General features: G+C 39.8%; 1 protein-coding gene across 1 annotated transcript; it reads right to left on the bottom strand.

Annotated features, from left to right (window-relative positions):
* Window positions 1–1395: 1395 nt before the first annotated feature.
* On the bottom strand, window positions 1396–13481 carry LOC120791322 (vitellogenin-2-like). Its single transcript, XM_040129699.1, has 35 exons — window positions 13248–13481; window positions 11874–12040; window positions 11581–11601; window positions 11247–11398; window positions 10913–11164; window positions 10663–10824; window positions 10422–10570; window positions 10173–10323; window positions 9918–10075; window positions 9671–9836; window positions 9456–9581; window positions 9151–9369; window positions 8829–9046; window positions 8636–8733; window positions 8426–8550; window positions 7871–7972; window positions 7641–7760; window positions 7355–7541; window positions 7164–7257; window positions 6839–7024; window positions 6598–6748; window positions 6294–6510; window positions 5692–6197; window positions 5560–5604; window positions 5389–5457; window positions 5088–5294; window positions 4852–4994; window positions 4467–4605; window positions 4234–4363; window positions 3956–4139; window positions 3743–3837; window positions 3551–3645; window positions 3296–3461; window positions 2960–3121; window positions 1396–2867 (listed from the first exon to the last, which is right to left on the bottom strand). Exons 2-35 carry the CDS (start codon window positions 11911–11913, stop codon window positions 2755–2757), a joined length of 5148 nt encoding a protein of 1715 aa, XP_039985633.1. The 5' UTR covers window positions 11914–12040; window positions 13248–13481; the 3' UTR covers window positions 1396–2754.
* Between the last annotated feature and the right edge of the window lie 40 nt (window positions 13482–13521).

The following is a 13521-nucleotide window of genomic DNA, read 5'->3' as shown; positions in this document are numbered from 1 at the left end:
GGTTTCAAATACCCATCACATTCCATGTTTTGCCTAGAGACCATTTAGTTAATATGTGCTCGAGTTTGTGGCTCGAGGAATGTGCAGTACGTAACTACAATCTCAAGTGGAATAATAAAAGTCTAGATTTTGACGCGTGAAACCTCTGCAAAACAGGGCCTCAACATCATGTAAATAAATTTGCAATTATTCAAACTCCCTCCAAGCAATTGACATCCATTAGTCAGATGATAAAGCTCACCTCATTTATTTCAATGTGACTGATTGTGAGTAAGCTTTGCATATGCATATGCACAACTGTTATTTGTCAAGAAGTTGTTACACCACGTAACTTCCCATAAAACCATAAATTGATGTTTTTATACAGTCCTGGTTGAAACTATTTGCACCCCTGAATTTTAAGTAAAGAATTTAGAATATCTTCAGAAATAAATGCAAATTAACCAATTTTGTATAATCAAAATATTTTAATAGAATGTCCAAGGTTACTGAACTAAAGAAATTAAAAAAAAAAAAAAACTTGCATGATAGTGAAATAATAGAAACACAAAATGTATCCAAGACACAATAATTGGCAACCTTTACTGTAGTTGCAGAACCTTTGGCAACAGTGACAGCCTCTAAATGTTACTTGTAGCCATCTAGCAGCTTCTTGCACCTGTCTGCTGGTAGTGTCTGCCTCTCTTCCGCTGCTAATTGTTCAAGCCCTTTTTTGATTGCGGAGTCTTTTGGAAATGGCAGATTTCAGCTCTCTCAAAAGGTTTTCATTGGGATTTAGGTCAGCAGTCATTGCTGGTAAGTATAAAACATTACATCTTTTCCTTTTCAACCATTCTTTTTTGCTGATTCGTTGTCCTGCAAGTTTTTGCAAATGTTAGTCTTGCCTTTTTGTGCCTTTTTTCAATAGTGGTGTCCTCCTTGGCCTATGCCCATGCAGCCCTACTTAGTTTAGTGTGCAACATATTGTACGGTTTGAAACCACCACTCCAGATTTAGATGTCTCGTGTTGTGCTTTTTCCACAATCTACATCCTCCTTCACAGACTTCTGTCATTAAGTTTCTTCTTAGCATCACATACTGGCAGCGTCTTAACAGTTTTATGACTGTGAAACGATTGCCAATGACTATGAGGCGATTGCCTCGTAACCTTTGGAATTGGTATGTTTTTTGATAATAGCATTTCTGATGCTCTCTTGTCTTCACCATTCTGAAAAAGAGACTGGAAACAATCAGCCCCTTTTAATGCCGTAAAACCATCATTCACTGGTTAAATCAGGTCATGTGAACGCTGAAAATTAAGCACAGGTGAGGCTTAGTTTTTTTTTTGATTTTGTTTGATTCATCAAAAGGGTGCCAATAATGACAGCTTACATTTTATGTCTGTATTTTTTATTTCACTGTATGAAAGCATTTTTTTCATTATTGTTTTTCAAGTACTTTGGACATTTTATTAAAAATATTTTGATGATACAAAAATGGGTAGTTTGCACTTATTTCTGAAGATTATCTAAATTCTGTACTTAACATTCAGGAGTGCCAATAAAGTCAACCATGACTGTATCTCTGTTTATGTTTGACTTAAACGAGTGGGATAAACAGGTAATGTACTGAGCTTTAGAGGTGCTGGTAGCCTTGCCCCTGCTCTCAGTCTTTATGCTACACTAGGCTAATCGACTCTCAGCTGTAGCTTCAACATTTTGGGAAAAACACTTAATATGCTCTCTTGCTGAGAGTTAGGTGAGAAGATCAATAATACTCTCATGTCTGTAAATATGAAGCTACATCCAGCAGCTGGTTAGCTAAATAGCTTAGCACAAACACTGGAAACGACTCTGTCCAACAGCAAAATAGCCCATCGGTAGCTCAAACACTCACTATTTAACACCTTATATTTTCTATGTTCAATCCCTACAAAAACCAAAGTGTAAAAACATAAAATTTGTCACGGATACACTTCAGTTTATGCTAAGCTAACTGGCTGCTGGCTATATCTTCAAATTAAACAAACAGACATGAGGGTAGCTGTACTAATTCATAAATAGTCTGACTTCAGTATTCTGTTGAGAACTAATTAATATACTGTAATACTTCAATGGATCTGAGGTCATTCTCCCCATTTTAAACCACAACCGCTATCCCTCCTGTTTGATTACACTTATGTAAATCTTTTTCTCGTCATATGTTATTTATTTAATGATCTGAGAAATATTTGGAGAGTAATGATCTACTGTAACATGAACACCGCTGTTACAAATGTAGACTTGGAGAATCTGTAAAAGTAAATGGGCCAAAGAAAGGGAGCCATATTTAAGGCTGTGTCGTCATGACTTCATAATTTAGAGTTAAGTGACTCTGCCACCAAAGATTGAAAGAAAAAATGTTCGTTATTGAAGTTGCTTTTTCATTCTTTCTGCTGAAAGGTGAAATTTTTAAGTACTGTAGCACTGACGAGCTTTCTTTTTCTACTTTTTTGGGGAGAGGAGGCCACGCCTGTTGATTTAAAATATTTCACATTTATGTATTAGGTATGCTTCATCTCAACATGTAGGATAATGAGCATAAGGGCTGAATGGTCTCTTAATATGAAGGACTTTTCAGTTTTTTGTATTTGTGTATAGCAGCTGCATTTGTAATACATTTCAGACAACAATTGCCTCACATGCCTTTGCAATTTATTTAAGTTTACTGTTCAAACTGAGTACTTAAGAATACTTTCAAGAAAAAGAAAATAAAACGTGACAGAACACAGCGAGATTAAATGCACTGAGCGGTACAGCGGCAGGCCAGGTGAGCTTCTGCTGTTTCCTTAAGGTCAGTGCTCTTCTGATAGATGCTGCTCAGACCCTCAGAGCGGTTCAGGTTAGAATCTGTAACAGTGGAGAGAGTAAAGCAGTTAGGCTTAAGGCAGATTTACTATAATTCAGTTTTGTGAACCAGCTGTGATATCTTGTAGACTCACCAGCAGGCAGGCAGTGGAAGCCGACGGTGACAGCGGTGGTCCTCACTGGCATGCAGCCGGGCAAGCAGCGCAGCACAGGCTCAACAGAGTAGCATTTGGACTCCTGACCGTGGAAGATCATCTGCTTCTCCAGCTTCACTGATTCGAGCTTCATGTAACACTCTGGAACAGGGTGAAAAATGAAGGTAAGCACTGTACATATACATACAGTATGTTTACAGCGGTCCTTAAGCTGAAACCAAATTATGATATGCAAATTTCTTTATATGCCACATTTTTCCATTGTGAGCATAAATGATATTCAAGTAGAAAAGAGGTGAAATGGGTACGCATTACCAGAATTATCACGGCAACTCTTTCCAGGCATAACCCATGAATGAGCGTAGCTGGCTGCATTCTTGATCAGGCGTTCGTTGGGTGTGCGGTACTCCTGTCTGATTTCCCCGTCAGCCTTTCCACAGAGTCCACAAGTCTGTCCTCTCATCCAATCCACGACTTTAACCTGAAGAAAAACTCAGACCCATTAACATTATATACATTACTAAAAGTTTAAATCCAGAAAAGTCACACAAGCCAGTTGTCTTGTATCACCTTCAGTGCGTTCAGATCGAAGTAGACTTCCTGAAGACCGTGGGTGGGAGCATGGAGAGCAATGCCTTCGCCTCTCTGTCTGATCTGAATTTTGCCTAAAATGAGTGCAAATAAGTATAAATATATGATTTTTAACTTTCAACAAACTGAATAATTTTAGCATTACAGTTCAATTTGTTTTAAACAAAAAACCTGTGGGATGCTGATATGGCAGGTTGCTGATGGGCATTTCTACTCCATTAACCTTCACCATGACAACGTTGTCCTTTGGATACATGTCGACATCACTGTTGAAAAACAATTGTATTATTGCCTGTATTTAATGTATTATAATTATTTTTACGAATTCACTGTTTTTTTTGGGACAATTCCAACAATTTAGATATAAATACCAATTTTTCTTACATGTTTGCAATCTTCACATTGATCTGGTTCTGTTCTTGTGTTTGGTCCCTCTTCAGCAGAACTATGAATTTGAGATCTGGGGTGCAATCCTGAGCCAAAACCTGGTAGCAAGAGTGGGGCATCTCGTTCTTGTATTTCCTGTTATTGAATGTGATCACAGTGTCTTTGATCATGGTGCACTCAGCTAGAGTGGAAAGAAAAACAAAAACCAGTGAGTTAGGTATGTACTGATCATTCCGAATGAAAAATATGAAACCTGTTCCTTTAAATGTCCCCACCTGCATGAGCCTTGGTGAACATGTGCAAGACCTTTTCACCCCAGTTGTCCTGGTATGCTTCCAGCTCAGCAGCAGTGTCCCCGTATGGCAGAGAAACAGGGAGACCCACTCCAAGTTTGTAAATGGTCCTCTGCAATATTGAATTAAAACAGAGAGTGCATACACAATCTGAGTTACAAAGTCTGAAATATACCTTTTCTGTATATTAATGATGATGGGCGATAAAACCACACCTTTGGCGTCTTCAGCACAACATTCAGGCTTGTCTCAGAGGCAACAGCCACAGTCAGTTTTATCTGATTACGGACATTCTTGACGTTTGCCAGGCTTACTCCGCTTTCATGAGCAATAAGGGAAATATACTTAGAGAGCCTAGGAAGACAAAAAGGTTAAGATTATTGTTTAAAAGCTTTTAATAAATGTCAAATTAAGTGGTGACTAATGTACACCTGTTAGAGAGGTGGGTAGGAAAATAATAACATGCAAAAGAGAGTGATGAATTCCCACCCACCTCCATATCTAGGATACCTGAAAAAGATCTATGCTGCATTTTCAATATACAGGGATTCATTACTTAGACAAAAATATTTTAAAATGTGTATTAGATTGTAACATTACTTCTTTGCATAGTGTTTCATGCTCTTTGGAAGTTTGTCCCAGGTCAGCTTCAGGCGGACTGCAGGCTCTTGATCCACAAGACCAGTTTCAGCTGTGATCTCGGTCTCATATTGCTTGCATTCAAGGCCCCAGGCAATCTTGGCCTAAGAGAAATTTAAATCAGGGTTAAACCTCAAGCATCACACAAATTTCTAATAACTATTGGCAACTAAATTCATGTAACCAAAATCATTTACCATCAGCTTGTGATAGCTCAGCATCATACCATCAGCACAGATTCTCCAGTGGTCATTCTCAGAAAGGTTGGCAAAAATGACCTGCAGTCTGGAAGTGGCTTTGTCAAAGTAAGCTGCAATCTGGTATCCCTGAACCTTGTGGTCGGCTCTCACAGCACGGATGAGAACGGTCACCGCAGGAGTGACAGCGTTAGCGAGGTACTTGGCCTGGTGCAAACCAGAGATGGATGTTGATGAAAGTTTTAATTTTTTTTTCCTACTGAATACCTGAGACTGTAAATGGCTTGGTCTGATAACTTACCTTATTGTAAATTTCTTCAAAGCTGTAGGCACTGCTCTTGCTGTTGGCTCGGGCTGTGGAGAGGGCATGCTGCCAGCAAAGAAATCATACCTTTAGCCTGCTGAAAAAAGCCTACATAATTTGGCTGTGTCATGCTGTTTACAAAGCATGACAACACCTTCTGATTATTACCTGGTGGATGTGGTTCTTGGTAAACTTCATTTCATACATTTCTTGCTGCAATAGAAAAATTAGTAGATTAATTCCTGCAAATACTTTTTGATTCTACTGTTTTTACATGTCAGGGCCAAAGTTGTATCTTACCTTGGACATGGAGCTGTCTCTGGAGGAGCTGGAGCTGGAGCTTAAAGAGCGGCTGCTGGACTGGAGAGATGAACGGCTGCTTGAAGCGCTGCTGGAGCGCGAACTGGAAGAGCTTCTTGAATGCCGGCTTGATTGGCTGCTGGAGGAGCTGCTGGAGTGGCTGCTCAGTCTCTTTGATGTTTTGGGGATTGGGTTAACAACGTCGACCATTTTGCTCTTGCGGCGAGAGGAGGAGCTGGAGGAAGACTTGGTTGATGCAGAGGAGGAGATGCTTGAACGGGAGCTGCTAGAGCGAGAACTGAGAGAACGAGAGCTGCTGGAGCTGGAGGAACTGGCTGTGCTGTTCTTCAGACCAGGAACCAAGATTTTCTTGAGTTTCATCAGGACATTCTTGTCCTCGAGAATTTCCTCTTCCTCGCTCAGGTCTATCACTTTGATGATCTTTTCTGCTGCTTTTTCTCCAACCTGAATCTCAATTTCAATCTTTTCAATTACTGGTCCAGCAGCTGCAATCAAATAAATAAATTAATATATTACTTTTCAGCAACCTTTTTAAAAAAAAATGCTTTGATCAGTAATATGATTCTATCCATTTCACTTGCCCGGAGCAACCTCCACCAGGACAGCATGTTTTCCAATAATGGAGTAGAGTGGGCAGTCCTTGATGTAGGCGGCATTGCGAGATTCGATCTCAGTGCATGCCTTTATTCCAAACGTTTCAATTGCACCACACATTTTCTCCTCAAACCCCTTGGGAAATTTCAGTCTTTGGGCAATTTTTCTTGGCAGGTCAACGGGAATGATTTCAGATGATACTGACTGTAAAACCACAACAAAGATCACCACATTATTTTGGAACAGTGTAGGAATTTGTGTCAGGAAAGGCTGTTAGTGATTCAAACTCACCATGCCACCAGCCAGAGAGGATGCCATCCTAGAAATCCTTGAAGAGTGGGTCTCCCTTGATAGCTGTACTACAGCTTCAGCTGGAATCATTGGTGTGATTTTGGCAGCTGTGAGGTCTTCAACATTTCTTGCAACAGCGAAAGTCTCAACACTGATGGAGAAAGGAAAAAAAAAGTTTTAAGAAAATTACATTTCAAAACTGGATGATACATTTTACTTGGTGAGAAGGAAAGGTACAGACAGTGCAGATGCAATCTTATTGACGCCCTGAACAGGCAGAAAATGAAGCTTGAAGTTGCCCTTAGTCATATCAATTCTTGCTTCCATCTTTGCAGGAATAATCGTGTGAACTTTGGCTCTTGACAGCAGGTTAGCTTGGATGTAAGCAGTATTCACGCCCATAACTGCATAGGTGTGCATGGAAACACTGCAAGGGAGAGAAAATACAGGTTTTTAGGGTGATCTTCCTGAACGATACATTTGTTCTGGTTTTTGACAACAGTAAAGACTTTGGGCAAACGAATGAGAAGAAGCTCATTCAAGTTAGCTACAATAAGCTACAATACCTTGGAGTAATTGCAGCCTTCATGCTGATGTCCGACTTCAGAAGCTGGGCAGCATGGAAATTCTCAGGCAGAGGTGGTGTCACAGTGGCTTGGACTGTGAAAAACAACACATTTTTAGTGTCAGTACAAATAAATATTTTATTTTTAGTATCAGTATTTCCGATTAGTTAAGCTACACCAGCGATACTTACATTCAACAGATGCAGCAGCCACAGCAGCCGTATAGAAACTCAGCTCCATGGGCAGACCAACAGCGGTGGGAAGGATGCGACGGACCTCAGCGACCAGCATTGGTTTAGCATAATGCAGTGCAAAACCGGACAGCAGAGCATCCAAAGCCTTCCTGCCATTAGCGTGAAGCGCAGGTCCGGAGGCCAGCTGGAAACACAAAATAGCTTATGAGACATCAGGTTTTCATTTCAAAATGTAATTATTATTTAGAGGTCACACAGTATGTGACAATAGAAGATGCTGTACCTCAATAATCCGATCAACAGTAGCTTTGTCAATGTTGGCAAAGGCAATTTCCTGTCCGAAGACTTTCACATACATGGAGGCCAGGGGCTGGCTTGAAGGATGAGCCGTCCACTCTGAAATCTGTTAGGAAGAAAACAGTAAATTTACCATTATAGCTTTTAAAAACAAAATGAGCTTTGATTATTCTTAAAAGAAGTAGTTTTAGCATTGGAATGATCCCTTGGACTTACAGCCTTCATAACTCGTTTCATCTTGGTGAGCCTGTCAGCATTATCAGGAGCCTCGTGGATTTTTAAAAGGGCCTCCTGGACTCCCTCAGTTCTTACTCCCAACTAAAAAAAAAGGAAAAATAGGATTTGATGGGCAAGTATGGGATGGGAAGTATTTTTAAAGTTATCAATAAAAATATAATTTGTGTAATATAGCCATATTAGATTTTTAAGAAAGAATGCCATGAATTATAGGTAACAGATTAAAAAAAAAAAAAAAAAAAATATATATATATATATATATATATATGTTTAAAATAACTTTAGGATTCCTGGCATAGGCAAACAGCTGGAGATATAGATATCAATCCCAAATGCTGGCTACATTTCCATTTTATTGCTGTTATGTTTTTACACAGTGCATTGTGTAAATGTCTATAAGAATGGAGGGCGCATGCCAGATATACAGTATATCATTTTTAAACGTGATACTTGCTCGTGCAAAATGAAATCATCTTAAGACACTGACGAGTCTTTCATTATTTTAACTAGCTATGGCAGACATGACTGTCATACCTCAAGAACATCAGCGTAAGCTCCGGCCAGGTAGGTGCGGGCTTTGGCCACAATGGCTCTTGGCAAAAGAGTTGCAGCATCGTTAATGTAGAAAGCACTGGCAGCAGCACCCATCATCCAGGGATCTGCAGGGAGAAGAGGAGTACCATCAAACCACATGTCTTAATCTGGAATCTGTGATGCTAAATTATTCATCTGTTATCCTCCTACTTTGGTAGGCATCAAAATAGAGAGCTCTGCTGAAGCGGTAGCTCAGTCTGTCGAATTTGGGGCTGAGGATCTTCACAGCGACGTTACAGGCTGCAGCACTGAAAGTAGAAGATTAAAATAAATGAGACTGTAGGTGCTAACATGTTTAAATCAAAAAAAATATTGCAAAGATGAATATTATTTAGGTTCTTACACAGAAGCAAAGTCAGGGGCGGTATTCTTGGTCATGGCCTTCATGTAAGAGTACACAAAGCTAGTGACCTGCAGATTTTTTTCTTTCAAGAGGGTGTCGGCGAGAGCGGCCACCAGACCCATGGGCAGCTTTGTCTCAAAAAGCACAATAGCAGCAACCATACGGAGCTCTGGGTGGAGAGCCTTGTCCATGAACAGCTGAATAGCCATTTCTTGGATCTAATTCAAAAAGATTAATATTATAAGCAAAAATGCACATAACAAGATCGGTCTTAAAGGAAATCACTGTTAGTGGTCAAAGGAATCAGAAAATCTAGTCTCACCCTCTTGGGCTCTCTCTTTGCAATGTTCCTCAGGGCCAGAACAGCATCAATGTGAACTCTTAGTGGCAGATTAGCAGCAGCACTTCCAAAGCCAGGCAGGAACTTCATGATTGGTTTAAGGCTAGCAGGATGTCCAGCATTACCCAGAACTTTGAGAGCGACAATGAGCTCATCAATTTCACCTCTTGCAACAGCCTGGACAGCGATTTCATGGATGGGCTGTGGGAAGAACAGAAAAGGATTTATGTCACTGATGTCGTAACTGAATTTTAGTTATATCAAACACATGTACGAACGATACATACCCTCACAAACTCAGCTGGGCAAGTTGGGTTCTCTGCACAGTATTTAGCAACCAGAGTGCCATAGCCGAGCATTGCGATCTCACGCAAGACTGGGTTTTCTTGGATCTTGGGGTTCATAGCCAGGCCCTTTGGAGTGGTGAAAATAAAGAACTGATTACATTTGCATGTTCTCAAGCCATTGAAAACACACAAGACCGCTTTTAACCTTGACTTGCCTCAGCAAGTTTGATGGCCTCCTGGTCGGCTGTCACCATGTGCACAGATCCCAGCAGAGCTTGAGCAGCTTCAGCAATAGACAGCTCACCAGCCAGGAACTTCTCCTTGAGGAACCTCAGAGCAGTGTGAGTACCGATGGCAGGGACAGCATTCAGGATCCAGTGCCTAAGAGAGAGAAGTACTGTATTTTATAGTATTCATTACATTTTTGCTTATGGCTCTTCTCTGATTGAATGTTGCAGTTACCTGTAATCAGGTCTAGCTTTGAACTGAGTCCAGAGAGCCTCAATACTCTCAAAACTGGCCACACGCAGAAGCTGGATGAGTTCAATAAACTTCAGGGGGGCATCTTCATGGACTTTGGCCACATTGAAGGTCACTATGTGGTTCAGAATCTCAACAATCTAACAGAAAAAATAAATGTTTCCCATATTATTGTATGTTGCTACAGGATGGATTTGACAAAAATCTGGTTAAAAGAGGAAATACTGTCTAAAGTACCTGAGCCTCTGCATTGCTGATCCTCAGAAGCTGGATGGGTGTCTGGAGAAGCTCACTGCCAAACTCGTACTGCAGGGATCCACGGTGAATATATTCAGCTCTGATGGGCTCCACTGGGGTCCTATCAATCTCCATGAAGGTCAGGATTTGCCTGTGAATTTACATAAACACTCAATTAATCTGCAATGTGACATTTTGTGCTCTTGCAATTATATTATTGCTCTCTCCTTTTTAATTTAAATGACGTACTTAGCTTCCATCTGGGCAGCACCTTTCAAGATGTTGAAAGGAGAGAACTGAATCAGCTCTGTAGCAGTTGCCTCCAAGATCAGAGCACCTGTGGCTGCTGGCTTCATGATGTAGTTAAAGGCATTGGCTCCCTTCAGGGTCTTTCCTCTCTGCATGGACAACCAGACCCACAATATTATCAAACCTGCACTAGGAGTGTACTGTATTGTAGAACAGGTAGTGTCAGGGAAATTGCACTTACAGCCTCACACTCAATGCATCTCTCAGTGTAAGCCAAGCCAATGTCCTTAATGATTCTCTCATGACAATGGTTCAGGTCCTTGGTCTTGGTCAGAATAATGCGATCAGCCTTTGTGTCCTCACTGATGATGTAGTGGGTCTGGCACACACCTTGAGCTCCAGGCTAGTTCACAGAAGTCAAAATATGTTTTTTCAGTTTAAGTATTGCGGCATTTTGTGGGTGAAACTCCATGAAAATGAGTAATTCATACCTCTTGCAGCTCATAGACGTTCTGAGTCTTCTTGATGTTCAGCTGGAAGATGTTGAGGATTCCCCTGTAGACATTCAGCACAGTTGCAGAGATGCCAGCCGTTGCAAAAACTTTACCAACGACACCGTTAGCATACTCAAACTTGATGGGTATCAAGAGCTGAGCAGCCAGGGCTGAGGTGAGCTTGGTGGCTGGGATGAACGCCTCTTTGGGCCAAATGCCACTGTACTCAAAGATCTCAGGGTCTACAAGCTGTAAGGCAAAAGTAGCAGTTTGAATGAAATGTGAACATGATCGCTATAAAATTGTATTAATACTTATAAATGGTCTTTACCTTCAACATGAAGGTGTCGGCAGCCACTGCACTGATCAATACTTTGCTCTGGACTTTCACTCCGGCCCGTGCCAGACCCTCCTCAGGCAGGCCGCCCATAAGAAATGCTTCATATTTGTAAATGTAAGTCTTTCCAGTAGCAAACTGTGGGGCTGCAGTAACATTGAAATATCATGACTGATGGGAATTTGCTTTAAACTTTCATAAAATGAATTGTCGATAAAAATATATGTCTTGGAAACTAACGTTCAACATTTATACATCAGTTTTGTTAAACTATTTTTTAAACTGTTTTAATGATTGCATATATTTAATATGACACTACAATACTTACCTAAGCTGACCTGGTAACCCGCTATGAAATAAAAATATAAAGTTATTTTGGTCTTCATAAAACACAAACAAAACGTGTGAAAAGGAAGCGAATTTTCAAAAGACAAATCACAATTACTTTGAATCAGAATTTTTATATTTTCTTTCTAATAAAACAAAATATCAGTGAAGAATTTTTGCTCATCTTCATAATAGGGATAGTATCTCATTCTACAAACAGCAGCCTTTTTAGAAAATGAAGTTAAATTCAACTTAGAGTTAAGACATTTTAGTTTTAAATGCATAAACACATACCTGCAAAGGCCAGAGTAAGAGCTAGCACAAGCACCTTCATGGCTGATGGATGTGGTTGACTGCTACCAGAGGCTTCCTTTTTAAATCAAGTTTTTGCTGACTGTGTGCCCAACGAAATGAATCATTAACTAAATATCAGCTTTTAATGTCATTGATGTTACCATGCCCTGCGTGAAAAAAATAATGAAAAATGTCACAGATGTAAGTTTTTTTTTTGTTTTTTTTTTATCTGACTCTTGGTTTATCTGGCACAATCTGCCCTATGTCCCAGATAAGAAGATGTTATTTCTCTTGCACATTCAATACAGATGAAATGCAATGGTACTATGCAATTTTACAATATTATGCACTTATAGTATTCATACATAAATACATAATATTATCCTACATAAATTTAACTGAAAAGTAATATCTACAATTTTATTAATACCTCTTACTATTCAATAAATAAGCAAAATTAAACTATTACAGTTCTGCTTCATTCAATGAATTAAACTCACACAAATTATTATAATTAAAAAATATTATTCTGGAAACATACATTATAAAAATACTATCCTAGGATGGTTTTCAGTTGCATAAACATGTGAAGGTTCCAGTCTTTCAATAAAATGTCATTTTGTCCTGTCCTGACCTGCGATTTTGTCAAAATCCTGTCAACGTGCTCATTGAACTGTTGACTCACCAAAGGCAACAATCTAACATACATTTACTGAACTTTCAATGTCGCAATATTTCAAAATTATCACACACAAAATAAAATTGCATCAAAATCAAGTCTATCGAAATGTATGTGATGATGATGATTTTGTTACTGTCTCATGTAAAGAATTGTGTTGTGCCAAGGGTCTACAAGACACCACAAATCCATACAAACTGGATGCATACAAATGTAGTGCACACATTTTCAAATGAAAGTACCAACTGTCTATAAATTAAAACTAGGATGAGAATGTGAAATAAAGGACAAGCTAACTGATGCTGCTTTTTAAAAACCATTTCATCCCTGCAACAAGGTCTTAAGGGTTGCCTTTATAAAAACTGAACACAGTATGTTTTAACATCATAATATTCTATAATCCAAGGATGTGCATATAATAATGCGTTTGTATATAATAATACAATAGGACTGACTCGACCTATTTACTCTATTAACAGTAACGGAACCAACTAGTCTAGTGAAAGATTTCCTTCCAGATTTCTACTTCTCATCGCCCCCGAAGGGTTAGAGACGTGGTGTCGCCATGTGCTGCACGTGTCACCAGAGCGCTTAAAAACTCGGAGCCTGTGACCGAGTGACTGCGACGGACGCCAGTGTGGCAGTGTGTCCATACGGCCGGGTCTGAAAGTGAATGAAACTCCCCCTTCACGCACTGTTAGCGTCCAAGCATCACTCAGCTTTTAAACTCCATATCCGGTGTATATCCCGCGGCTGTAGCACTGACTCCGGCAGACACCAGGCTTGTGTAGTGACTGAATATGCTGTTTCCTACAGTGGATTTAAAAATCCAAAGCATATTAGACCTTGTCAATATACTATCCTTACAAGGCGGTGACACTCCTAAATAATGCCAGGCTATGTCATGTCATTTGGCACTTAGTTTTGGTTAAAAAAAAAAAAAAGAAAGACAGAAATTGTGTGGTCACA

This window comes from Xiphias gladius, chromosome 6, assembly GCF_016859285.1.
Source record: "Xiphias gladius isolate SHS-SW01 ecotype Sanya breed wild chromosome 6, ASM1685928v1, whole genome shotgun sequence".
NCBI lineage: Eukaryota > Metazoa > Chordata > Actinopteri > Istiophoriformes > Xiphiidae > Xiphias > Xiphias gladius.
The sequence above is the reverse complement of the archived record's forward strand: the minus strand, read 5'-3'. Positions and strand labels throughout refer to the sequence as shown.